The sequence below is a fragment of the Arabidopsis thaliana genome, assembly GCF_000001735.4.
Source record: "Arabidopsis thaliana chromosome 1 sequence".
Classification (NCBI taxonomy): Eukaryota; Viridiplantae; Streptophyta; class Magnoliopsida; order Brassicales; family Brassicaceae; genus Arabidopsis; species Arabidopsis thaliana.
Window position 1 is genome coordinate 4,282,586 of NC_003070.9, and position 25,698 is coordinate 4,308,283.

The window sequence follows — 25,698 nt, forward strand, 5'->3', positions numbered from 1 at the left end:
GTAATGTTTTCACATTTATTTATTATTAGATTAACAAAATTCTATTTCATCAAAAATGAATTTTGTAAGCAAATTGAATATTTATAAGGGAACTTATAAGTTCCAATATTCATGGATGAAATGGCTTCTCGCGTCGCCAATGGCTTAACCTTAGAATTAAAAAGTATGAAGTAATAGGTATAATTAGACAAAAAAGTAAGGGTCTGAATTGTAATAAAAAACTTCTCGTGAAGTAAGTAAACGCGAAACTGGTTCTCCCGGTAACAAGTTGACACGGCATTTTTATTTGAAAGAAGAGAAGAAGAAAGAGAGAGAGAGAGGACTGGGTCTGGTCTCTTCGCTGCAACCTATAGCTGTTGTTTGCTCTTCGACGGGATTCTCACTACTCTTTTGCCAAAAAAAAGAGGTATACTTTCCAGAATTGTTCAAACTCTTGATGAATTTCTCTTTAGAAAAAACTCATCTTTTTAGGTTGGAATTGATTTTGTTTTTTACATTTCAAGTTGAAGCAGTTGGAGAGAACTTTATGCTCTTGTTCTTATCTAGATTCCTGCAAGTTTGTTGCTTTTTCTTTCTGTAGCTAAATTTAAGTCTCTCTAGTGATTAATTCGATGCAATTTAATGACCCAATTCGAGAGTTTTGTGTATTCCGTAGAATTTTGAGCTCAAAATTCTTCATTTGAGTCTCAATCGAGTTTTGGTGATGTGAGTTAGTTCTTCGACCTCTGTAGGGAATTTGAGTTATGGGTTTTGTTTTCGATTCACTTTCAAGCTAAATTCGCTTTCATTAGTGGAATGTTTTCATCAAAGCTGGAATCTTTTCCAATTTCAGTTGCTGTTTACTTTGTGGATTACTGCTTAAATCTGAGGTTTTAAGTGTTGAAACTTTACAGATCGGAGGTTCCGAAGGTGAATGCAGCTTGCGATTTCATAGAAAAGAAGATTCGTTTGCTGGATTAGGCTTATTTGTGTATCATAGCTTTGAGGTTTTAACTGAGATTTATTGATAGTGGAACTTAGGTTTTCGAGAGGTGTGAACAGTTGGGTATATGGGTATGGACATAGCTGATAAGGAGAATACGAGCCCGCTTTTATTTGAATTCTGCAATTGCTATAAAGTTGCAAGCCTTACTGAAACCATTCTAAACCCTGTAAATGTTTCCAACTTAAAAGATAGATATGTACTTGGAGAACAGTTAGGCTGGGGTCAGTTTGGTGTGATAAGAGTATGTTCTGATAAGTTAACTGGAGAGAGGCTTGCTTGTAAGTCTATATCTAAAGACAGACTGGTAACACAAGATGACATGAAGAGTATCAAACTCGAGATTGCGATAATGGCCAAGTTAGCTGGGCACCCAAATGTGGTGAATCTCAAAGCAGTTTACGAGGAGAAAGATTCTGTGCATCTTGTGATGGAACTATGCGCAGGCGGTGAGCTTTTTCACAAGCTCGAGAAATATGGAAGGTATTCTGAGGTTCGTGCTAGGGTGCTCTTCAAGCACTTGATGCAAGTGGTCAAGTTTTGTCATGATAGCGGTATTGTTCACAGAGATTTGAAACCGGAAAACATTCTTATGGCCACAATGTCTTCTTCGTCTCCTATCAAATTGGCTGATTTTGGACTGGCAACCTATATAAAGCCTGGTAAGATAAATAACACTGACATTTTATAAGTTATCAAATCCAAAAATGGAGATTGTGTATTCTAAGAAATGGGTTTTCGTGTGAGCAGGCGAAAAGCTGAGCGGAACAGTTGGTAGTCCGTTTTATATAGCCCCGGAAGTGTTAGCAGGGGGATATAACCAAGCTGCTGATGTATGGAGTGCAGGGGTTATTTTGTATATTCTTCTCAGTGGAGCGCCGCCCTTTTGGGGAAAGACTAAGTCAAAGATTTTTGATGCTGTCAGGGCTGCCGATTTGAGATTTTCTGCAGAGCCATGGGACAATATAACTTCATACGCCAAGGATTTGATTCGCGGGATGCTTTGTGTGGATCCTTCCCAAAGGTTATCAGCTGACGAAGTTCTAGGTATGTCATTTCTATCGTTTTCGAAATAATGATTTGTTTGAATGCTTGACTCGAGTAAGTTATCCATGTTCCTAAACATGTCAGGCCACTGAGATATTACTTTAATGTTGTCTATGGATTTGTAGATTAAAGCAGAGTGATAATTTTTGTGTGCATTTGTTTGCAGCTCACTCTTGGATGGAGCAGTTATCTGAATCAGGTCAAGAACAATATGATCAGGATGGGTTTGGTTGTGAAGGATTGGAGAATGGGGGATGTTCTTTCTCCACACAATGCGTTTCTCGGGAACAAGACTATAGCTTTAGCGTTGGCCAGTTAGAGCAATCAACAGATAACGATTTTAAATCATCGTTCTCGACATTCCTACCTGCGGATAACACACTGCCAAATTCCGGTTTTGATGGGTTTTCTTTTGATGGGAAACAACCGGAATCAACCACAGCTGGCTTCTCATCAACTGGAATTCCCTCTATGCCAAGCTTTACCTTTTTTTGTACAAGCCCAGCAAGGACACAGAACAACGACATAACTGAAATAGATGGAAAAGTTCGAGGTACCTCTTTCGCTTTTCCTTGGCTTACAATGTTTGGACTTGATGATTGCTAGAAATGTAGAGTCATATACTTTCTAAATATGGCAAGGAAAATAAGTGAATCAATATCTGGAACAGTTGACTATAATTGAGTTTGCATTAGTATCATCTTCTTTCTTGGTGTTTTAAACGGACATCAGTCTTGAGCTAATCAAATGATCTGTGTCCCATTTTTACAGACTCAAGCCCAAAGAGGTTACTGCCTTCACCAGATTCTTCTTCACAACTTGAGAGGCGTGATGAAGCAGGGGAGAATCAGACAGAAGCAGGAGGAAAGTCAGAGACAAGAAGGGAAAGAGGAAACTGGTCAAGAATGTCAGGTCTACACAGCAAAAGGAACAGAACAATAGGACTAGGCGAGCTAGACCAGTTGGTGGTGGATGTTGCAGTCACAGAGTCGATAATCAGATGGGCATCTTGCACGCATATTCCCACCGCTCCATCTCTCAGATTGTCGCTCGTCTGCTAGAAGAAGAAAACGAAGAAGACAACTGTTATCAGTAAAATATTGTATGTACACATCTGATTTTGTCCCTGCAATGTCTTTGTTTTTGTAGTAAAACTTTTCCATGGAAACTGACCTCAACTGTATAAACCAACGGAAATAGAGTGTGATTTTGATCTCTTTAGAGAAGTTATTGTTCGATTATGAGCAATTTAAAAAGTAAAAGAAAAAGCATTGCGTCTGCCGGGAGTCGAACCCGGGTCTATTGCTTGGAAGGCAATTATCCTAACCGTTGGACTACAGACGCTGAACGAGTGACACATTGATAAAGTATTATTTATAGTTACATAATAACTAAATATTCGTTTACTTGATTACTTCCATTATAACTTAGCTGATAGGCGACACAGACTATAGCTGAGCTAGATATATAGATGTCACAAAACAAACTTAAGTGATACAATATCACAAATTTTATTAGACAAGTGTGTTCAAAGTTCAAATTCTTCACGAGAAACATTGTCAATAAAAATAAAAGAACCCAAGAAAATTAAAATGTAATAAGAAACCAAACATTTTCATTGCATTTGTACTTATTGATCATGTTTCAAATTGAATTGCCGAATGATGTTTCGATTTAAAGATTCTAAACTACAAAGTAATACAAAAAAAAAAATCTACTTTCTAATAACACAAATATACTGAAGATAAAATGTGAAACGAACTAAGAATTGAGTTTTAAACATCTTCTCTCGTCGTTTATTAGACCAATGGACGACTCTCTTCATCGTCTTCCTTCTCAAACTTAACCCGTTCCAATTTTCCGGGTGTCTGACCCGAACCCGAAGATTTGGGGTTTGGGTTTGGATCCGGAACCATCTTGAGAATAATGCCCATAAAGATGAGTAACAATCCCGTACCGTGCTGTTCAGTTAAAGGCTTTGTGAATATCAAATAGGACAGTAACAGCGTTACCGCTTTTCTCGCCGTCGTTATCTACTCCCCAAAACAAAACAAAATATTAATTACATTGTTCTACAAACACAAGTTTAAACTCTAAAGTAATATATGTGGCCTAAACTTGATATGATCGATGCTTTATTAGTTACTATACAAAAACGAAATGCAATAGTAAAAATGATGAAAGTAGTTTTACCATAGCGGTTGTGGCTGCGCCAAAGAGTGCAATGAGGGATAGAACGGAGACTTGTCCGATAAATGTAGCCATGGCTTCGAACACCAACACTCCATACACATATGGATGCTACCAAAATGTCAATTAAGAAAAATGTAATTAATCAACTACATTAGTCAACGATCATCATATAATGTCTCTTGTCATATAAGTTAAGGTGGTGATCGAATAAGAATTAAAGTATTGAATTACATTATGCAAAGTTCACAATCTTATATGATCGCCACTATGGATTAAAGGGGATATAGGTTGAGAGCATGGTTGATAAGAACTAAAGTATTGAAGCTTACTTGAGCACATGAATTCCAAGCTGTGAAAAGCTCTCCAGTAAGAATCATCGGTGCAAGTAAGAACGGTAAGCCAACTACCGTCGAGCAAAACAACATCTCCATCTAAAATCAAAGAGTAAAAAAAAATCTGTTACAAGTTATTCGAGAAAGAGGGATATGTTCAAGAGAAGCTGTACAAAATATTACTTGTGTTGTCTCAGGATTCATCGTGAAGATAGCTTCTTGTAAGTTACCAAGAAAAGCGTCCATGATGAGAGCGCCCGAGATCATCATAACCCCAATTATACTGAAGTTTGGGGAGGTATGGGCATCAGCCAATGTGAATAAGATGAGACCAATTACAAGTAACATAGCAGATATGTACTCGTGGACAGGGTATTTTCTTCTCAACCCTGGTATAAAAGCTCCCATAACCATAACCGGCAAAACCTAGATAACAGAGGAAGAAATCAATGTTAAGAGATACTGCGAGAATTACACAATGATTCACCAATTAAGAAAATGTAACATATCTTGCTAACCAATACCCCTGGGATTAAACAAGAATGTGACTTTTTAAATTCCTACCGTAACATTTATTGATACAAAATCCATGTGAGTTCAAACCGTTACTGACAATGTAATAATGTAAGGAGTCTTTGATTACAAAGCCGAGATAAACAAATGCAATGATCTATATATATTGAACGAAATTGATCTCAGAGATTAATCTAAACTTTGATCCCTCGCTCAACTAATGATGGTATTGGACTATACCATGCATTACTTCTTTTTTTAAATAAAAATCTATAGTATATATATACACCATTAGTTGGTTAAGTGAAATATTATATACCTTAGTGGATTTGAACATGATTTGAGCAGGATAATTGAGATAAGCCAAGGAGCCTTTGGTGAGGCCATGAGAACCCATAAGAACACCAGATAGTTTCACGTAAGTCTTCCATGGATTAACCATTTGCTTCGTCCTGAAGCCATACATGTAAATCAAGGCAATGTACACCAATCCTTGCGCAAACGTGAAATACCATCCATAACTGCAACGCGCACACACACATATTATACTTCTTCTACTATTCGAATTTTAATTAATAAAGATTTGACTTTTAAATTACCTGAATTTAAGCCGGTTGTACACATATTCCTGCAAATTTGATAAGAAGCCAAAAAAAGTGTGTATTAAAGATCCGATATTGTAGTCAAATAAAATAAATCTAAATTTTAATAAATGAATTAAGCAAATACAGAATCTGAAGATTTTTTTTTTTCTGTATTTGTATTAAATGTATACAAATCTCAGATTCAACAAAAACAAAATTGCATGCCTAATCTTCGCCTTTGTTTCCGGTAAAAGTCTTTGTTCTAATGAAATATTTTTAGAAGAAGAACACCGGATTCATCTCTTAACCTTAGGAATGTTTCTCTTGACAAAAAGACAGAGAAACACACCGCATGCAAAACCGGAATTCCCAGACAAAATCAAATCATAATAAACGAATAAATAAAAACAATTCATGAAAAATATCGAAAAAAATCTCTGATACTATTGATTTGGTTATATCAGATTTATTATTTAAAAAAAAAAACGAACCTCGCAGATGCCATTAACGAGGTAACCAAAGAAGAAACCAGAAGAACAGATGAGAAATTGTTGCCATCTGGGTTTATCAGAAAGAGGAATTCCAAACAGTTTTATCATTTGTTCTTCGCTGTTAGTCTTCATGATCTTGAAAAAAAGAATAAATCGGACCAAGGAATGTTATGTTAGAAATGAAAAAAAAAAACTGAAATCTGATTTTCTTTTTGTTCCTCTCTTTGAAGATTTGGGATTTGTAAAAGTGAAAGAGTCAGTGATATTGACAAGTAGATGAAGAAAGGTATTAAATCAAATGAAGAAAGAACAAAAGAATTCTCATTTTGGATTTCTCTTTTTTTTTTTTTCTCTTACTCTCTAACTTAATGCTCACGAACACTTTTTAGCATTAGTATTGAAGTATTAAGGGTCTAATTGTCTTTTAGTTTTCTAACGCTTATATTTGTATTTATCTTAGTATTTATAATTTATTAGATAATTATGTTTATTTAGACCAAAATGTAAAACCTTTTTTTTTTTTTGTCAAAACCAAAATGTAAAACCTAAAAACCGGTTTCATTTGATGAATTTTATTTCAGAGAATATTTTATTTTGAAAAATAAATCCGTCAAGTTAAGTTGGATTTTAGTGAACAATTATATGATTAACACGAACTTACTTTGCTTCAAACCTCGTATAACGAACTCTCCCAGTATCGGGACTTGTGTGACTCGAGTTAGAGCGAATGATGAGCTGGCAAAACAAAAAGTCAGTTTCAGGCAGCCACGTTTCATTTAGTTCCGCGTCGATGTTCATGCCACGTCAGATGATGCTTTAGTATTTTTCCATAACCAAGTGTAATAACATGAGAAAATAAAATAACTAACCTTTTGACGGAGTATTAAAATATTTAATTTGAGGACCTACCATAAATTCCGTGAAAAGACCTTACCATGAATTTCGTTTCAAGGTATTCAATTTATTAGTTGTAAACTTGAATCGTGACATGCTGAGTATTTCGGGACTTGTAATTCCACCGGAAAACTTATTAAATTTGTTTTTTGTAGTCAAGCCTATTATTATTAATATAATCATAAGTCGTTGAAAGCACAAATATAAAATAGTATTCTTAAGAGAGTATAACTATAATACTCGCAAGTTAAAACTGTATTTTTTTGGTCAATTGCTGTCAAGATTTATGTGCTAGTATCCAGCAAGATTTGATTAAATCCCCTTTAATTCTATTACAACTTACAAGTAGATTACACTGTGAAAAAATTATTTCTACAACTGTCACGTTGTAGTTACAAATTGGGCCTAGGCTTTGTATATTAAGATTCATAAAGCCCAATAATTTTATAATTTTATAGGTACAAAGATTCCATACCATCAAGGAAACTTCTAACGCCTGGGACACATCTACAATCTTAAAACTCACATAAATACCTCTTACATAAAAGCTAAATATTATGTATAGTAGATATGTGAGTCCCACTTAATATCTGTAACTCCACAATGACATATCTTCATAACACATCTCTTCTTCCGTGTAAACATTAGTAGGAGTCATGTCTTCCATATACGATCGCGGCGGCGACATTAGTGGCCCCTCCGCGAGTCTCATCATCGTCGTTGAGACTTCTTCGTAGTCTCCAAATCCATACGAAGAAGAATTCCTCTCCTCCGATCCCGAACCAGAGCCGGAACCCGAACCAAAACCCAAATCCACATCATCTCCCGCACAAGGCAAAACCGTAATTCCACTTTCTAAATCCACCGGCCTAAACATCTCCGCAGCTTCCGCCGCAACTCTTCTTATCACATCCGGATCATTGGATTCCGGCACCGGAAGCCGCCAAGCGGAGTCGGCGAAATTCAAACATGCGGATCTCCCACGCAGAGCTAAAACCGCCACGTCGTGTGCACGCGCTGCCATATCTGCTGTGGGATAAGTCCCGAGCCAAATGCGGCGTTGGTGCGTCGGTTCTCTGACTTCGCAGACCCATTTGTCACCGTTCCTCCGCCTTATGCCTCTGTAAACTGGGTGACGTGTCTCCTTAAACACTCTCCTTCCCGCACGCTTCTTAGGCCTCATCTCCGCCAGAATAATATCATCATTATTCATAACTCAAAGTACCAAAAATTCGCCGGAAAACAAAAAGAGACTCCGGTTAACTTAAATTACTGTTGAAAACGTGTTTATTTTTTCTTGTAAGTATTTAGTTACAAAAAAAGATTAAAGATTTGTTCGAATTAAGAGTCTTTCTTCTGACTTAGGCTCTGTTTTTTGTTTTTGCTGGGAGTTGAGAAACAGAGAAGTGAGAAAGAGGGGTATATATAGGCTATGGTTATGGGACCCACAGTATACGAAGTATACGCGCGTAGGACACATGTAATCTTATCCACGAATGCATTTATTAGCTGTTAGCCGTTATAACCTAAAGTTCTGTCTAGAATTTATTAATTGTGTGAGCTTGAACCCACTAATTAATTAAAGAACCCTCTTAAAAAAGTGTTTCTTCTTTTAAACATTGTAGGAGTTAATTTGGCACATTTTATTTAACTGTAGTTTTCGTCATCAGTCTACAAATTCGCAACCTAAGTGCATACGACTGACATATATATACATATATATATTAGTTTTTTCCATACGTTTTACGACTGACATGTAGTATAATTTATAGTTTATAACAGTGTTTCCCTTTGTGGTCTGTTTACCAAATTACGGGATTGGTCTAATATGAATATATGATTATAATCTCACAAGTAAGAGTGCATGGCTTATGGCTATTAGAACTAAAATAAACGAAGAAGTTTCCTGAATTCAACATGACACAAGATGAACAATCTTCTTACAGTTTTAGTCAGATATTAGCTTTTTCATCTTTTTGTTGCAATTTCATTTAAAAAAATACTAAAACTGTATCTTGCAACAAAAAGATGAAATTCAAAACTAGGAAAAGGTTTTCTTACAAAATCAGATTAATTATATAAATTTGACTATCAAAACGTTTACGACAAAATTATTTGATCATCGTTGTTTTTTTGCACGATGGAAGGATATGAAATGTAAAAAAAGAAAAGAAAAAATGAAATGTAGAAATATGAAACGAAAAATGAAAATATATTACATTGGGCAAGAATCATATAGATAATATTTATACCATAAAAATAATCACCTCACTTAAATTTATTGGGTTTTCTGTTCATTTATATACAATCGTTATGTTCGTTTTGATATTTTATGAATGGTGGTGAAATACGATATCAAAATTATCCATTTTCCTCCCATATTTCATCAGTGCCAGCCAATGGTTTTAAAATAAATACCGAGACGAAGAACATTCTTGGAATCTTTTGGTCAAACATAACTATTTGGCTTAGTTTAACTTTTACAAGTTAATAGTATTAAATTCGGGTAGTTGGGTCCAGCTCTACCATGTTGAGATTTTGGGACCAAAATATCCATTTTAATTAGAATCTTATTTCGATATTTGTTTTGTGGATATAACACGTGCCTCATTTCGATACTAAGGAAATTAGCTGTGAGTAACACGTGGGATTTCCGTGGGAACTATTTCTTAGTACTACTACGATAGTACTTGCACATAACATGTGGTGATTAAAACTCATTAAATCCCTCTTTTTATCAAACTAAATTATGAAAGAAAAAACTAAATTATGAAAGAAAAAATAAATCAAACTTTGGTATTAAACAGAAGATAGAAATTACCACATTGATCGTTCAGTTGAAACAGAAAGAATGTGATGCATATCTCGAGATCTATTAGAATACATTAACATGCAAGTTTAATTTATCACATTTTAGTCTCAATTAATTAAAAAAATGAATGTTTAGTGAATTAATGAATTCCTCTAAATTGTAGATGCTCGCTAAAAACCTTTCATGCAAAGTAATAGACGATAGTGACGATGCTGATGTTGAATGTTTGATAACGAGATAGAGTACAGAAAGAAATGTTGAAATTATAAAGTGAAAACTTTAGAGAGACAAGGAGACAACGTCGGCCACAAGAATTAAGGCTTCATGCTGTCTCGTGAGTGTCACATGCGCGTGGCCACAAGAATTAAGGCTAAAGAGTTAAGATTATTTTGTTCAAAAACAAAAAAGATTATATATTTTAGGTGAATACTTTAATGTTCATTATAGCCAATTATATGTATATTCCGTGTATTAGTAATTTGCCGAACTTACTAACTAAACAATTTTTTTTTGGATTATTAACTTTATAAGATATCAAATGATAAACAATCTGTCAAAAAAAAATAAAAGTTATGTCAGCAATGATAATATGCTACGTCAAAAAAAATAAAACAATGTGCAAATTATATACTTCCTAACTAATCCCTCCCAATGCCAACATCTTTGTTGATTTAGTAGACAAACTACGGAAAATTTCTTAAATCATTTCTTTCAACAATTTATGAGCGCAATCCCATCTGCCATTACGACAAAGACCGACTATTACAGAATTACGTGTTTGCTCTTATCCCCTTTCTTTCCATTTTACTTGAAAGTTTCAATGCTTCATCTAGTTGTTGTTTTTGGCAGAGAGAGTGAATGATTGCACTGAACATGATAATTGACACACTACAAAAAAAAAGTATTTTGAATCGCTTATTTTTTATATTTGCATCAATTATAATTGATGCAAATGAGTTTTATATCACTTTTATAAGTGACTCTGAAATTGGTGATGCAAATTATGTGCATCGTTTCAAATAATTTTGCATTAATTGCAAACAATGATGTTAATTTTACACAAATAATATAAATGATATTAGTATTTGCATCAATTTATCAAAATAACGTTAATAATTGTTATGGTAATAATAAGTAATGTTAAGTGTTTATATCAATTATAAATAACTAATGTTAAAATTTGTAAAATCATATTAAATATATATTTAGTAAACAAATTTATTTAATTTTATTAATTAATATAAAAGTAACGATTATATTTGTTTAGTAGAAATAGTTGCTTATTAAACTTTACACTTTGTATACAATAAAAATAGTTGTCTCTTTTTTTCATGGGAGCGATGTGGGACTTTGACAAATTAAGTAACCTATTAAATCGTTTTTTACAATTGATGCTTAATCTTTAATTAACATCATTTGTTATTCATGCAAAAGCAAATTCTTAGGATTGTATCAATTTTTGTGAAAGTGATGCAAATGTTCTAGATTTGTATCAGTTTAAATAAAATGATGCCATATATATCAATAATAGCATTAATCATTGTAACTGATGTTAAATATTTATTTGTATTAATTATAAATAAGTGATTAAAATTAATATCACTAAATTTTTTGACACAAATTATGTGATGTGAATGAGTATTTTTTTTTTTGTTGTGACATCTTCGTTATCATTCTCCATTTTTCTAAGCAACAATATGGCACTTCCATGAAGATCTTGCTTGCAGAGTCCGCTTATAAATGTAGATTTAGTAACTGCATTTGGTTGACAACCCCTTTCAAACATTTGATCAAGTACACCAGGCACTTGAGAAATCATATTACCATTAAGCAGACCTTTAATGACAGTGTTATATGTCACAACATTAGGTTTGTAACCCATAGCTTTCATATTCTTAAACAAAGTTGGTGCATCATAAACAGAAGCATTTTCCTCAAGACAAAAAGGCCTGAGCAACGTGGTAAATGTGAACACATCAGGCTCATGGCCAGCTTTCAACATTCTCGCTAATGTAGACAAAGCAAATCTCAGCTGCGAGCAGTGACAGAAAGCATTTATCAGCAAATTTAGGATGTAGGTATCCTGTTCAATTCCAGCGATTTCCATCGTGTTGCCAAGACGGATCACATGATCATTCTCGGTTCCGATTATATTTTTTTCTTCTAATTTTGTTTTTTGATAGCGATGGTGTGTTTAAGCTACAAATTATATCATTTACCTATACATATTTGTGCAGAATTTAGCAAGTACAATCTGAAAAGCAATGTAGACAGATGAACAGAGTGATAAGGAAATTATGAGCTTGCTTTCATGCCCGGAGAATGGTTATAAATCTTGGTGGTCGATCTGCTTAAGAAAAATGTTGTGTACATCAATGTTGTCACATATGAAACTCCAACTTAGTCTTTCAATGCTCTGAGACGGTAATATGATGTAAACACCAAAATTCTAAGAAAGCATATCCAAAAAGCTTTTCTTCAATCTACCATCCGATAACATATCGACAACCATCTTTACCGTGGAAGCATCAACTGAGAACCCGCACCTCTTTATTTCTTCAATAAGTTTAGCTGATTTGGTTGCATCACCTTCTCCAAGATGTGCCCTGATGAGTATGTTGTATGTACAACCATTTGGCGAATGCCCATCCTCTTCCATTTTTCTAAACAACAGGTCTGCTTCAGACAGTGAGCCTTTCTTACACAGTCCCCCAATCATTATATTGTATGTTTTGACATCGGGCTTCACTCCTTTGAGAGGGAGGCTACAGAATAAATCCCAAGCATCATCCACCTTACTAGCATTGCACATCCCATGAATGATGATGTTATAGATACCAATATCAAGCTCCATCTTACTCTTCTCTATTTTTTCAAATATTTCCAGCGCTTTTTCTGGTTCCCCATTGTCACACAACCCATCGAGCAAAATTTTGTAGGACACAATATCAGGACGAACACGACGAGAAACCATCTCTTGGAAGAGTTCTTTGGCAACTTCAAGTTTTCCCAATTCACAAAATCCTTGGATAAGAGTGTTATAAGTAACCGTATCTGCAACCACTCCTCTCAAAGACATTTTGCGGAAGAGTTCCAAACCATCGTCAATCAGATTAGCCTTACAATATCCATTTATGAGGATATTAAACGTCCTGATATTAGGACCGCATCCTTTGCTAACCATCAGATCCAGCATGTGGTTGGCCTTATCTAGCTGGTTCTCCTTGCAAAACCCATCTATCAAAGAAGTGTACGTAACAGTATCAGGAGATATGCCTCGTTGTATCATCTCCTTGTGCAGTTCTTCAGCCTCTCGAAGCTTTCCCTCTTTCACAAAACAATCTATTAACGCGCTGAAAGCGACCACGTCTGGTGTGATTTTCCTTTTGATCATATCCCTCAGCAACTTGGCACCATCATCCCATCTACCAGCGTAACAAAAGCCTCTAATGAGAGTGGTGTAGATAATAATATCAGCTTTGAACCCTTTGATTTCCATTTCATTGAAAAGGTTGAATGCATTGTCGAGGCTCCCGTCTTTGCACAGACCATCAATGATGATACTGTATTTGACTGCATCGAGCTTGATCTTTCTTTCTTCCATCTTTCTGAGCAACTCCATGGCAAGGGCAGTTTGGCCGGACTTACACATTACTTTTAAAACCGGTCCATAAGTTACTTCATTGGGTTGAAAGCCAGTCTCAACCATTCGATCAATCAAAAGCACAGCATCAGAGACTTTACCGTTGAGACAAAGTCCATTGACCAGAGCGTTAAGCGTTATGAGAGTGGGTTTATGTCCCATTTCAACCATTCGATCAACTAATTCCAGAGCTTCGGAAACTCTACCCTCGAGACATAATCCGTTTATCAAAGTTGAAAATGTGACTGTATCAGGCTCATACCCAAGTTTAATGATCTTCCCCATAGCAGAAAAAGCCAAAGAGAGTTTACGACATCGACAACAGCAATTAATCATAATACTCAGAGTGTAGAGGTTATGCGCAATTCCCTTTAATTCCATTTGCTTGCAGAGATCTAACACTAGATCATATTGCTTTGTTCTGGCAACAACACTAAACAATCTACTGAAATCAATAAGACGAGGACGAGGACGAGACCTAGTCATTTCTTGAAACAGATCAACAGCATCATCTTCCTTGATATCAACAATCCCACTTCTCAATCTCTCTCTATAGGAGACTTTCCCTTTCCCATCACTGACACTAGAAAAGACTCGTCCATAGCAAGACAAGAATAAAGCAGTTCTTAGAGTACCTGTCTCGAGAAGACGTGTCTGAATCAATCCCCGCATGACTCAAGTTAAGAATTTGAAAGCTCTGATTTAAAAAAAAAAAAATTGGAGTCACGTCTTCGGTTTTGTGCTGATTCGTTTGTTCGGCTTCCACAAGCACCAATGTCTGCTCATTACACCTCTTTCACACACAATAAAACAAAAAGATTTAAGCTTTAAGAACTTCTGATTCGGAAATTTCAACAACGATGCTATATATGGGTACCTTGAAAGTGAAAACTTGAAACCTTCCAATTCTAGCGAGTTATCGAAATTGTCGACCCAATTCGCCAACAAGGTGGCACTAAATCTACAGAAAAGAAAACCCAGACACATCGATACGAAGAACGAAGCAATGAGAAACCTGAAATCTTTAGATTCGAGAATGCTTGAAGAACCGGGTTGAATGTACCGGATCAGATAAAACCGGGTTGTCTTTAACCTTCTGTTTCATTCGGAGTTGTTGATAAAATGTTTTTTTTTTCTTCTCCTTTTAATAAAATGAATTTGTTTTTTTTTTTCTTTGTCGACCAGATTAATACTTAATAGGATAGTTTTTTTTTATCGACCACGTTGAACTTCAAAAAGTTTTTTTTTTTTTTGGTTGGTTAGTGGTTACCCAATTTGAAAAAGGACGAATTTATTGGATTGAATTTGATCCTTGAAGATCGAGCTAAACAATTTTACCATAAATTAACTACATCAATAAAAGTAAAAAGAGAAAAATAATGATATATATCGAAGCACACTAAACTTGTTTAAGATGTTGGAGAAAACACTAAACAAGGAGATATTACCAAGTTGACTAATTACACATCTAGATTAAATTCCTGATAATACATCTCCCGTGACAAAAACTTCGATATTGTTCATATCAACGCTTCTGTTTCCGTATGTAAAAGTGAAAGACTTCGTCTTTAACATTCGGTTCCAAGAATCATCACACTATCGTCCACTTGCGAGAAGATCCATCATAATCTCAATGTTGGATATGAACTCTCCCAAGATCCACCATATCTTTGACATTTTATTTTATGAATGTTTTTTTTTTTTGGTTAAGGAGAGGTTAAGGACGTTGATTCGGGCCGAGAAATTGTATTTTATTTTTATGAATGTTTCTCACCAAGATGGCATTTACTACTGTGGGTTTTTAACTTCCTTCCAAGCCAATATTCGTCGAAGCCCGTTGGACACCCTAATTTTGCATTATCGTTCCGGTGGTTTAGCATTTCTAATGTAGCTATAGTTAGTAGGTTAGATTTTACTATTTGTTTAACAGCGATGTTATTATAGTCGATTGTAAAGTATATATATATATATAAGTTTTTCTTAATTTATGTAGTTCAGTCATTTTTCTCTTATATCGGATATGTCTATGTGATCAACTTTGTTTGTGGCATTCTCGTCAACCATTCTTAATGAATTTATATGATAATCAAAACCAAAACAAAATTGAACCTTCGATATGCATCTTTCAACTAATATATGCGTATGCTTCATATGATTAATATAGCTTAAGTATTAACATATATTTCGAAATATATATGTTTATATGCTTTGTATTGATTATATATAGCTTACAGCCTTAAATATTAACTAGTAACTAAACAAGATAACTTATCGGATAAAGTATAAATTATATATATATATATATATATATGTTTTTTTTTTCTTTTTCTTTTCTAAATACGAGATATATATATAGTATAAATTATAGTTTTTTCTTACTCAATTATTATTACAAAAATAACCCCAACAAATGATGACAAAAAAAAAAAAAAACCCCCAACAAGAGCCAACACACTTTCGACAACCCCAAGTGAGAAAGTGAAAGAGAATAACAACTGTGTGTTAAGAAAATATTAGTGAAATAACCCTTTTCTTGATTCATTTCGTATTTGAATATCAATCTCTCACTAAACCCTAACTAATTCAATTATAATCGTCTTTACAGAGATATACAGAACACATATCTATATACTGTTTACCTTTCAGTTCTATATATATGTGGCTGATGGTCACCATATAAATCATACCAAATGTCCCTGATCTTAACCCAAAACTTCTTCATCTTCTTTAATTAGTTTGCCACCTCGCACGTGTGACAAATCCTTCTTCGCCACGTGTGAAAACCCTTCTCCGGCTTGCTACTAATATACGACTAATAGTATGAATAGTTCAATGGCTTCTGCCGGCTTAGGTAGCCGGAGAAAGGATCCGGTGTACAGAGGAATCCGGTGCCGAAGTGGGAAATGGGTCTCCGAGATTCGTGAGCCGAGGAAAACCACGAGAATCTGGCTTGGAACTTACCCCATGGCAGAGATGGCAGCAGCCGCCTATGATGTGGCTGCTATGGCTCTTAAAGGAAGAGAAGCTGTCTTGAACTTCCCTGGATCCGTCGGGTCATACCCGGTTCCTGAATCAACATCCGCAGCAGATATACGAGCCGCTGCGGCAGCCGCAGCAGCAATGAAGGGATGTGAGGAAGGGGAGGAGGAGAAAAAGGCAAAGGAGAAGAAGAGTAGTAGTTCGAAGTCGAGAGCGCGTGAGTGCCACGTAGATAATGATGTTGGATCTTCGTCGTGGTGTGGGACAGAGTTCATGGACGAAGAAGAAGTCTTGAATATGCCTAATCTGCTGGCTAATATGGCAGAAGGGATGATGGTTGCGCCGCCGTCGTGGATGGGTTCTCGGCCGTCGGATGACTCTCCGGAGAATTCAAATGATGAGGACTTGTGGGGCTATTGATCGGTTTGTGTTGTCCACGTACGTATATGTAATCATTATTTGTTCTTGTTGCTTTTTTTTTTTCCGCCCTTAATTATTTCACTTGTATGATATATCAAATCATATGTTTAATGTTTTATTTAAGATTGTTTCTACTTTCTTGTATCGTTGAATTAGGGTTTGCGTTTGGAGTTTTTAGGGTTATCAACTAGGGCTTAATTAGCCTTATAGTGATCCTCCTTTAGTTTCGCGACTTCACGTTTTGATTTCAATTATTACTCTTATTCCTATTTGCATCTTCTTAGTCAAGAATATATTTCATGTTCTTAAGTTTGTTTTTGTTCAATATAAAGATGAGATTATGAATATTTAATATAATAGCTACTCCTTATATACATGAACTAAAAAAAGTCTTTGACATATATATATCTTCAGGTGGAACATAAAAACGGAGGTTTTTTTTTTAAATAACACCGCAATTTAATTCGGCAAAGTTTCATGTTTGTCAATCAAAGATCCAATAAATATGATGAGTATAATATGAATATATGATCTTTGTGGAATTTCTTCTCTTGTTTATTGAGATTAGTCTTTTTCTTATATAACCCATGATCAATTTGTTTCGAGTCTTTTGACTTTCTATGTATCATTTTTTTGCGTTTTTTCTACATACACAACATATATCTATCTATTTTTCGTCACATGTTCGTTGCTCAGATATATATTCGGAAATCCATCCAGCGATCTATATTCCATTTAATTCGTCTCGTAGTGATATATATGTTTTCATATGAATCAATCGATTGATTGATGCTTATTCACACAATGATACATATATTATATTCATCTAGTGTTCCTTTTAAAAAGTTTTGATGTTCCTGAGTTTCCTTTTTTAGATATGTTTTTGTTGTAAAGGTTTTGCCATATATGTATAGACATGAGTGGTGTTTTCTTACTGGGTCATTTTTTGTCGTTTTCTTTAAATTGTGACACTATCTTGCTAATAAAGTGATATATTTTTGTATTAAAATCTTAGTCTTAACTATATACTCCATCTGTTTTACAATTATTGTCATTTTGATAAATTTCATAGAAATTACAAAACTCGTGAAACATTTCATTATGTATTTGTAAATCAAATTAAATAAACTCTTGGTATATTCTAGTTTTTCATTGTAATTTGGTTTTACTTAAGAGTAAGACCATATATTGTGTACTTAACACAAACATTTATTTATATTGAAATATTAAGAAAAAACTTATTTTGAAAAATAGAAACGATGATAAAATGATATTCTGTTTTGAAATGCATAAAGTATCATTTTATCGAATTCAAATATACATATAAGCTTTTAACGTATGGAGAGTAAATAAGAATTCTTACTTGAAACACGAATTAGTAATATTATTTGTGTTAAAATTCTAATTTAAGATATAACGCCAAAACGATGGTGCAAAAGGTTTTAACACCAATGTTTTTACCTGAAACGGACAAAAGAGAGGTTAATAAGAGAGGTGACCATGTGGCTTTTCTTTAATCATATCCGTCACTAAGTTCTATAAACTTTAGCTTTACAACTTTTTAATATTCTATCTAAAATCACACAATATAGTGGTATTTTTTATGAAATTTTTAATGGATTTATATTCTTCAAAAATGGTAAAGGTATTGGTCAGACCAAAGAAATTTGCCTTTTGTTTTAAATTATGTAAACGTCCTATTTATAGTTTTATAAGAAATTTAAGAATTAATTAACTAAAATTAACTCGGCTTGTCTCTTCCGACTAAACATCTGCACTATTTTTTCTTTACAAAATTTCCATTTCCCCAACTCTTTGCCACGTGGCACTATCTCCTCGGATTTGTTTGACCTAAATCCCTTTTTGGTTTTGTTTACAACACCTAGACCCTAAACTGTCTTTATGGTTTTAAAAAATCTATGACCCCTAACATAAAATATCTGTGATCGGTATTATAAGTATACCATACAAACTAAAACATCCATTACAGGGATATCTAGTTCTTTATAAGAATAATAAAGTTCTGTTTTAGTAATTAGAATAACTAAGTTTTTTTTTTTGTGTGTATGGTGTAATTAGAATAACTAAGTTGTGGTTGTCTAGTAGGAAAAAGGTAATTTTGGCGGTTAGACCATATATGCATGGATTCTGATTTCACATATGGCTCGATATCGTGTTAGTAATATTGGTGTAGAAGATGATGTTTCAGGACGTGACGTTCCCCCGCTATCTAAAAAAAAGGGTTAGGTTCCACCGCTCGATCGTGGTAGTGCCGTAGTGCGGGTTCTACATCAATTAACCATACCAAATTGTGGATTCCTATTTGTCAGTTAATTGGCTTGTTATATCGAAAAGCTCGAAAGATTTGTAGTGCAATTACTATGTTAGTTTGAAATTCGTTTGTTTTCTTTGATAACCAGCTGTTGATTTATATTGTAAATATAAAGATTGGTTTCGGACAAATCTTTATACTTGATTTGATGCGATAGTGGTCCACTGCAGATTTGTCTCCCTACGTGTTTTTAATGATAACCCTTCCCTCTTTGGTATGTTTACTCACACTCACACAATGATTAACCATTCTTTTAATTTTAATTAACTCCCATTAATGGCTGTTTGTTTTGAGCATTAGACATTATAATACACTCTCTTTACAGAAGAAATACTTTTCTTTTCTTTTTAATGCTTGTTAACTACACTTTATTCGTTATAGGTTTCTTACAAATCGTTTGGTACTGTCTAATGTCATCATTCGAACTCATAGCTAGTAAAGGCTAGTAGTGTGACACAGAGTCACAGAGAGCACAGCAACAATTGTTGGAGTCTTGTTGTGTATAGTTGTGATTTTGTATTGTTAAGATCTTTATATTTTTTCCTATTATTTATGAAAAAACTATATAATAACAGTTTCCTTCGTCAATGGGTAAAGACTGAATCGAACCTAAGAGTGACTGGACAGCTATCCATGTGGAGAACACTGGACTAAAGTCTCTCATGTTTTAAATTTTAAATATGTGGTTAATCAATTTCTATCTTCTAATTCACTATTAAAACATATATTAGGAAAGTGCATTCTACAAAGTTTTGATCAATCGTGGTCTGCTACATCATATTTTTGATCAGTTTTCATTATTTCTTTATTTTAACATTTCTGCAATCAATTATGAATTTTTAGATCTTTACCTGAAATATTTGTTTTATAACACTCATTGACAACTTGTTCAAAAAAATTTAGAAACACATTTTGCCGACAAAGTAAAAATATATAGCTACATTAGTAACATGGACTTTGGACATATACACCCAGTTTCTTTCATGCTTTAATTTTTAAAAATAAATAAAAATCAAAAAATATATATAGATTTATTTTTTTCTTGAAAGACAAAAAAAGACAATGCTCCTACATTTGAACTTCTAGTTTCTTAAAAGAACTTAAGTCTATTTGTTTGGATTAGTGTGTGTATGTGTTATATAAAATATAAATCTTTGATAAAAATATTTTCCATAATAATGATAAAAGCTCTGATTTGTTTTTCCATCACTTATATCTAAAAAAATGATTCTCACCGATGTGAAATGAAAAAATATATATTTATTTGTATATTGACAACAAAAATTGATCCGATTTCAATCTTTATAGTTTCGAGATCAAGATAAAAACACCAAAAATGTGTCTTTTATTCAGTTTTTCCTTTAACCGGCTTATGGATTTTTTTTAGGGTGTCTTTATGGGAAAAAGCTGCCGTCAATTGAGAAAAATTATTTTACGAACTATTGTGTGTTTGTTAGTGGGGTACATTGATGAATAATAAGTCCTACAACGTAAAAGCAAAAAAAACATCAAACATAAACACTACTATTTTTTCCCATTTGCAATTTACAGTTACATATTTATACTTATTGTCTATATAATTGCAAATCCAATACTAATTAAAAAAAAGAAGTGTGAAAAATAAGATTTATAAGCAACAAATACAAAAAAAATATCGGTGCTAAAAAATCAGAGAGAAACAAGAACCGGATCGGTTTGTTTCCAAATGTTACAGAAGAAGAAGAAGAAGCTGGCAAGCGCGGGAAACTTACTTACCGTTAAGAGAAGAAGATAACTGCTTATTCTTCTTTACGCGGTTTTGGTCTTGAAGGTTTTGCAGGCACAACGTAACTGAGGAGAATCAATCCAACAGGTATGATTGTTCCAATGTAATATACGCTTCCGTAGGCGGTAAGTGTTTCGTGCAAGCTTAACACCTGAGACATTGTGATTGAAAACAAGGTTAAAAAAGGCGTTAAGAGTGATTCGATCAATGAGACAAGAGATAAAAGAGTTGGTAATTACCATGAAACCGACGGCTGAGTAGTTGAGAACCAAAACAGTGTAAAGGAAGTTGATGAAGACCATTATATTTCTCAGCATTGCCATTTTCGGACTGATCGCTTGTTGCCACCGGTAAATAACTGCAAAGAAAAGAGATTTAGATCAACAAGAAGATAGCTAGATGCCATTACCAAAAGAGTGGAACCGGGTGAATTGTATTTACCCCGTGAGCCTGCGATCATCAAAGCTGACTGAACAAAGAACATCATATATCCAGGATACAGTCCCTGCAAATTGCATTAGAGGTAGAAGAAAAGATCAGAATAGAAATACAAATGTATGTTCCTCCATCATTGGAAGTAATTGAAAACATGAAAAAAAAAAATAGAGAACTCACATGCCAAACCGCGCTGACGGTTTGTGTAGCTAGTAACTGGAAGAAACCCGCTTTCTTTCCGTTCTGCACAAGTCTCTCATACACATCTGCATTTTTAAACATCATGAATAAGTTCACAGATGAACCGAAATTTCTGCTTTATAGGATTCATTAGTATCAGAAGACTACTTACAGTGACGGAGCCACGTGCTGACTTGTATGTTCCACACAAGTGGAATCTGAACCGCGCTCTTAGCTAGTTCAACACCGAGAATATCTACGTTCTTGGCACGGTCCCATTTGGGCTTTGGTGAAGCATCATCAGTCCAACCACTGAAACCCAAACCAGAGATGATAATAGAAGCCTCTGAAATTGACCAGATGAAGTAATACTTCCAACGAGCCGTGAATCCAGCCATGTATTGGTAACTAAATTTTCTCAAGAATCCCCATTCTTGATACACTGGTTCTGTGAACCGAGTTAACGGATATTGAGGCACTAAATAGAGATACAGAGCCATGCAAATCGCAGCTTGCAAAATAGCTCGGATTGTAGCTCCATAAGGCGATGGCTTCTTTCTTTTCTCAGTAGTATCCCAAATCTAGAAAGCACAAAGTTTACATATTCACAATCTAGTCTATTAAAACTTCAGAGATTCTTGATAATGATAAAAGCTCTCAAGAAGAAGAAGAAGAAGCTTACCCCTTTCCCTTCGGTCCATTCAAGATAATCTTTCATTTCATAAACAGGACCAGCAAAATGGCTACCACAACAAAGGCAGTAACCAAAGTACTCAATCAAAGACGGCATCTGAATCAATCTGTTTTTCTTCTGAGCTTCACGTAGACCTTCCTCCTTCAACATCCCATCATTGTAATTCATTGAACATGAGATGACTTTCAGCGTCAACACCATTAACGCTCCTAACACATGAACAACAAGAAGGGCAAGTTAAGAAGCTAATCACAATTACTACACATGAACAACAAAGAGCATCCAAATCAAAAGGAAGCAACTTTCAGATGAGGAAGGTAAGAGTTACCAGTAGAATCGATTCCTCCTTCTTTCCACGCATCACCACTCATATAAAACACATGACTACACACACAAATCACGAATTTGCACCATAACTAAATCAGGGTCAATCAGAAGGAAGACGATTTCTGCACTAATTCATAGCATAAAGGGTTCAGAATTTAGTACCAGCCAATAAGATAAGCGAAACCGAGGAAGAAAGTGATGATTCCACACTTGGGTCTATAAATCGCCATTGAAGCATATCCGATCGTCATCGGAACAAGGAAGTGAAGGTTGGAGGAGAAGCCAAAGGAGAGGTAAGAGAGGAAAGCACCTGAAGCAGCGGCATACAAGTGTTTACCGAGTCTACTCGGGACGATTCGACAAGCGAATGAAACAGGGATCGTGGCAACGAAACAGAGGAGGAATCGGAGTACGGCTACCGAAACTCCGATTGAACCAGCCATTGAACTCATATCCATGGTGTCGAAAACCCGTTTTTTTTAACTCGGAATGAGTCACAACGACCGAGTTGCTCCGGGAAGCTTTCTTCTGATCTCGCCGAATCTATAGATCGGTCGTGTCGTGTCGTGTGGTTGTTGGTGTCGTGTCGTGTGGTTGTTGGCTTTCTTTGTTAACGAAAGGTATCATGTAATAAACCGGTCGGTACAGTATTTTAAAACCAACTGAAATTGCAAAACCAACGGTTTAAATTAAATACCCTAATTTCCTCTTTTTTTCTGGTCTTACGATCTCTTTACTTCTCGTGAGTTCTCTCGTTTCTTCGCCGTTCGTTGTCCTCTTTAGCCGTCGTTACTTGATTCTACAGATTTTCTCTGTTCAAGTAAGTTTATGGTTGTGGTACTCTTACTCTGTTTTAGGTTTTTGTTTCTCGATTGTGCCATGCTTAAATTTTGATTTCTGTATGTAACTCTGTTTATGTTGGGAAATTTGCATCTTAAAGGTGTGATCTTTATTGATTAGGTTCACGTGTCGACATGAAAGGAGCTGGTAAGTTTGAAGGGAGCTCAAGTAAGATAGTTTTTGAGGATAGTGAAGAAGATGAAGATCTCTCGTGTTCATCTGTGTCTTCTTCAGATGAGGTTAGTAGCTTTAGAATAGGTATGGAACTTAAATACATTATTATTGTTTGTTGAAGCATCTGTTTTTGAATGTGGAATTAGGAAGAAGAAACAGAAAAAGAGTTAACCTTTGAGGAGATTCATAAATTACGAGCTGATGGGTCTAAAGCTGTTCCATGGAAACCAAATCAAGTGAAGAAAACAGGTCGTGCTCGTGCTAACAAAAACAGGTATACACAACATTGTTTTCTCTGGTTCTTGGTTTTTGTCTTTCTTTCAGTTGTTGGTTACTTTGTTAATCTTTGGTGTTTCTATTTGTGATGAAAACAGACCAATGGAAGTGAGTTCTAAGAAACCTGTGAGTCGTTATAGAGAGGTGGTTCACGTTCCAAAGAAGGTAATAAGTCTTAGCATTGAGAACATTTTGAATCTCTTATTTCTTCTTCCCAAGTTTTTTTATTTTGGAGTTGTTAATAGAGTTTGTTTGTTTGATTCAGGAGGTTCGTGATCCTCGCTTTAACCAATTGGGTGGAACACTTGACGTCGAGGGGTATAAACATCTTTGTCTTGTGAACTTGAAATTACTTATAATGCACTCATTGTTCTTGTTTCAGTGAACGTAAGTTTTGTATCTTCTGTAGGTTCAGGAAGCGATATAATTTCTTTTTTGAGGACAAACTTCCTGTGGAAAGAGAGGTATTATTTATTAAATGCTGAAAACGATATGGTTCCGATTTGTCACGAAGCTTTTTGTTTGATTTTCTGGGGTTCCTAAAACAGGAATTGAAAAAGAAGTTAAAGAAAACAAAGAATCCAGAAGAAATCGACGAATTGAAGAACCAGTTAACTTACGTTGTGAGTGATCCTTTCTTTACCTCTCCTGTTGTAACTCTCTGATCATTAGTTTGTTTACTCACCTTTAAATCTGTTATTTGTATATATATCAGGAGAAAATGTTGAAGTATGAGCCATCAACACAGAACAAAGGAGCAGCAATACTAACAGAACACAAAAAGAAAGAACGAGAAGCCGCAAAAGAAGGAAAAAGGCCTTACTATCTCAAAAAATGTATGTCTCCTGAGTCTTTTACTCAAAAGTCCCAAGTTTAGGTTGAACATTACAGTTTTGCGTTTCTCTTTGCCTACAATTTACTGAATCCTTTTCTCTTTTCTTATGCAGCGGAAATCCGAAAGCAAACACTCATCGAAAAGTACAACAGTCTCAAGGTATGTAAATCAGTTTTGACTACCAAAGTTTTAAATGTTTGTATGGAAACAGAATCACTGAATCAGTTCTTTTTGTACAATCCAGGAATCTGGGAAGCTTACATCGTATCTTGACAAACGGAGGAAGAAGAATGCAACAAAGGATCATAGGTTCATGCCCTATCGTCGAGCAGAGGAATAGAGATAAGCAGTTTTGCTTTAAGACCTGTCTCTTACCTTGGTCCATGACAAATTTTGTGGCGGTCTTTGTGATACTGATCTAAAATTCATGTTTGAGGTTTGAAAGCCAAATGCAGCTTTACATTTTGTTTTTGCAATTGAAAGCCAAATCGAATACAAAGGCTGCTTAGTTTGCTGTTGGTTCTGTGAAGACATGAGAGACTCTAGACCTTTCAGAGGGTTCAAATCTACATTACTTTTCTTATGTTACTTACAACTGTTTAATGTTTTTAAGCATTTAGTGTTTCATAATTCATACTGTTGGTTCTTTTCAAGATTGAATGAAAAATATCCGGAATCCAAAAAAAGGTCTCTAGTTTCGATATATATCGTAATATTACTAACTAATTTATGTTAAGAAATATCCGGAATCTAAAATAAGATTTTTTCTAGTAATTAATTCGATTTTTCAATAACCTTTTTATCAGCTACATTTCACCATTTTTAATGTAGTGTGTTTGAACATAGACGCAAATATCAAAAAGGAAATAAAGCACATTCATGTACGTAAGCAAGCAATTTATGTGTACACACATACACATGTTAGACATACGTTAAAATAAATGGTAACG

At 34.8% G+C, this 25,698-nt stretch overlaps 8 protein-coding genes, 1 long non-coding RNA gene and 1 other non-coding gene across 13 annotated transcripts; 4 read left to right on the plus strand and 6 right to left on the minus strand.

Moving 5' to 3' along the window:
- Positions 1-208: 208 nt before the first annotated feature.
- PEPKR1 (phosphoenolpyruvate carboxylase-related kinase 1) lies at positions 209-3,291 on the plus strand. The gene is made up of 5 exons (NM_101129.3): positions 209-406; positions 894-1,644; positions 1,733-2,029; positions 2,196-2,582; positions 2,801-3,291. Exons 2-5 carry the CDS (start codon positions 1,050-1,052, stop codon positions 3,088-3,090), a joined length of 1,569 nt encoding a protein of 522 aa, NP_172719.1. The 5' UTR covers positions 209-406; positions 894-1,049; the 3' UTR covers positions 3,091-3,291.
- Positions 3,292-3,301: 10 nt separating this feature from the next.
- On the minus strand, positions 3,302-3,373 carry AT1G12590. Its single transcript has one exon. It is a non-coding gene; the product is annotated as a tRNA-Gly (tRNA).
- Positions 3,374-3,618: 245 nt separating this feature from the next.
- On the minus strand, positions 3,619-6,484 carry AT1G12600 (UDP-N-acetylglucosamine (UAA) transporter family). The gene is made up of 7 exons (NM_101130.3): positions 6,143-6,484; positions 5,667-5,695; positions 5,387-5,588; positions 4,738-4,980; positions 4,552-4,653; positions 4,223-4,330; positions 3,619-4,062 (listed from the first exon to the last, which is right to left on the minus strand). The coding sequence occupies exons 1-7, from the start codon at positions 6,272-6,274 to the stop codon at positions 3,829-3,831; spliced, it is 1,050 nt and encodes a 349-aa protein (NP_172720.1). The 5' UTR covers positions 6,275-6,484; the 3' UTR covers positions 3,619-3,828.
- Positions 6,485-6,694: 210 nt separating this feature from the next.
- Positions 6,695-6,951, plus strand: AT1G04963. Its single transcript, NR_138809.1, has one exon. It is a non-coding gene; the product is annotated as an other RNA (long non-coding RNA).
- A 346-nt stretch (positions 6,952-7,297) lies between these two features.
- On the minus strand, positions 7,298-8,432 carry DDF1 (Integrase-type DNA-binding superfamily protein). Its single transcript, NM_101131.4, has one exon. The coding sequence runs from the start codon at positions 8,247-8,249 to the stop codon at positions 7,620-7,622; it is 630 nt and encodes a 209-aa protein (NP_172721.1). The 5' UTR covers positions 8,250-8,432; the 3' UTR covers positions 7,298-7,619.
- A 3,037-nt stretch (positions 8,433-11,469) lies between these two features.
- On the minus strand, positions 11,470-11,955 carry AT1G12615 (pentatricopeptide (PPR) repeat protein; the record flags this gene model as incomplete). Its single annotated transcript, NM_001332038.1, has 1 exon — positions 11,470-11,955. The coding sequence occupies one exon, from the start codon at positions 11,953-11,955 to the stop codon at positions 11,470-11,472; it is 486 nt and encodes a 161-aa protein (NP_001321650.1).
- Positions 11,956-11,966: 11 nt separating this feature from the next.
- Positions 11,967-14,593, minus strand: AT1G12620 (Pentatricopeptide repeat (PPR) superfamily protein). Its single transcript, NM_101132.2, has 2 exons — positions 14,369-14,593; positions 11,967-14,284 (listed from the first exon to the last, which is right to left on the minus strand). Exon 2 carries the CDS (start codon positions 14,161-14,163, stop codon positions 12,298-12,300), a length of 1,866 nt encoding a protein of 621 aa, NP_563911.1. The 5' UTR covers positions 14,164-14,284; positions 14,369-14,593; the 3' UTR covers positions 11,967-12,297.
- Positions 14,594-16,080: 1,487 nt separating this feature from the next.
- Positions 16,081-16,986, plus strand: AT1G12630 (Integrase-type DNA-binding superfamily protein). Its single transcript, NM_101133.3, has one exon. It carries the CDS (start codon positions 16,312-16,314, stop codon positions 16,888-16,890), a length of 579 nt encoding a protein of 192 aa, NP_172723.2. The 5' UTR covers positions 16,081-16,311; the 3' UTR covers positions 16,891-16,986.
- A 3,708-nt stretch (positions 16,987-20,694) lies between these two features.
- Positions 20,695-23,322, minus strand: LPLAT1 (MBOAT (membrane bound O-acyl transferase) family protein). Its single transcript, NM_101134.5, has 8 exons — positions 22,786-23,322; positions 22,625-22,680; positions 22,285-22,505; positions 21,775-22,183; positions 21,603-21,688; positions 21,429-21,492; positions 21,227-21,345; positions 20,695-21,138 (listed from the first exon to the last, which is right to left on the minus strand). Exons 1-8 carry the CDS (start codon positions 23,079-23,081, stop codon positions 21,001-21,003), a joined length of 1,389 nt encoding a protein of 462 aa, NP_172724.2. The 5' UTR covers positions 23,082-23,322; the 3' UTR covers positions 20,695-21,000.
- On the plus strand, positions 23,206-25,422 carry AT1G12650 (rRNA biogenesis RRP36-like protein). 4 transcript variants are annotated; one of them, NM_001084056.1, is made up of 11 exons: positions 23,389-23,443; positions 23,564-23,702; positions 23,784-23,911; positions 24,012-24,078; positions 24,179-24,231; positions 24,323-24,377; positions 24,462-24,536; positions 24,629-24,749; positions 24,861-24,907; positions 24,993-25,192; positions 25,232-25,420. In NM_001084056.1, exons 2-10 carry the CDS (start codon positions 23,598-23,600, stop codon positions 25,086-25,088), a joined length of 747 nt encoding a protein of 248 aa, NP_001077525.1. In that variant the 5' UTR covers positions 23,389-23,443; positions 23,564-23,597; the 3' UTR covers positions 25,089-25,192; positions 25,232-25,420. The 4 variants fall into 4 exon arrangements, with proteins under 4 accessions (NP_001031031.1, NP_001077524.1, NP_001077525.1 ...); NM_001035954.4 differs by having other exon boundaries at positions 23,206-23,443; positions 23,584-23,702; positions 24,993-25,422; NM_001084055.3 differs by having other exon boundaries at positions 23,295-23,443; positions 24,993-25,420.
- The last annotated feature ends 276 nt before the right edge of the window (positions 25,423-25,698 follow it).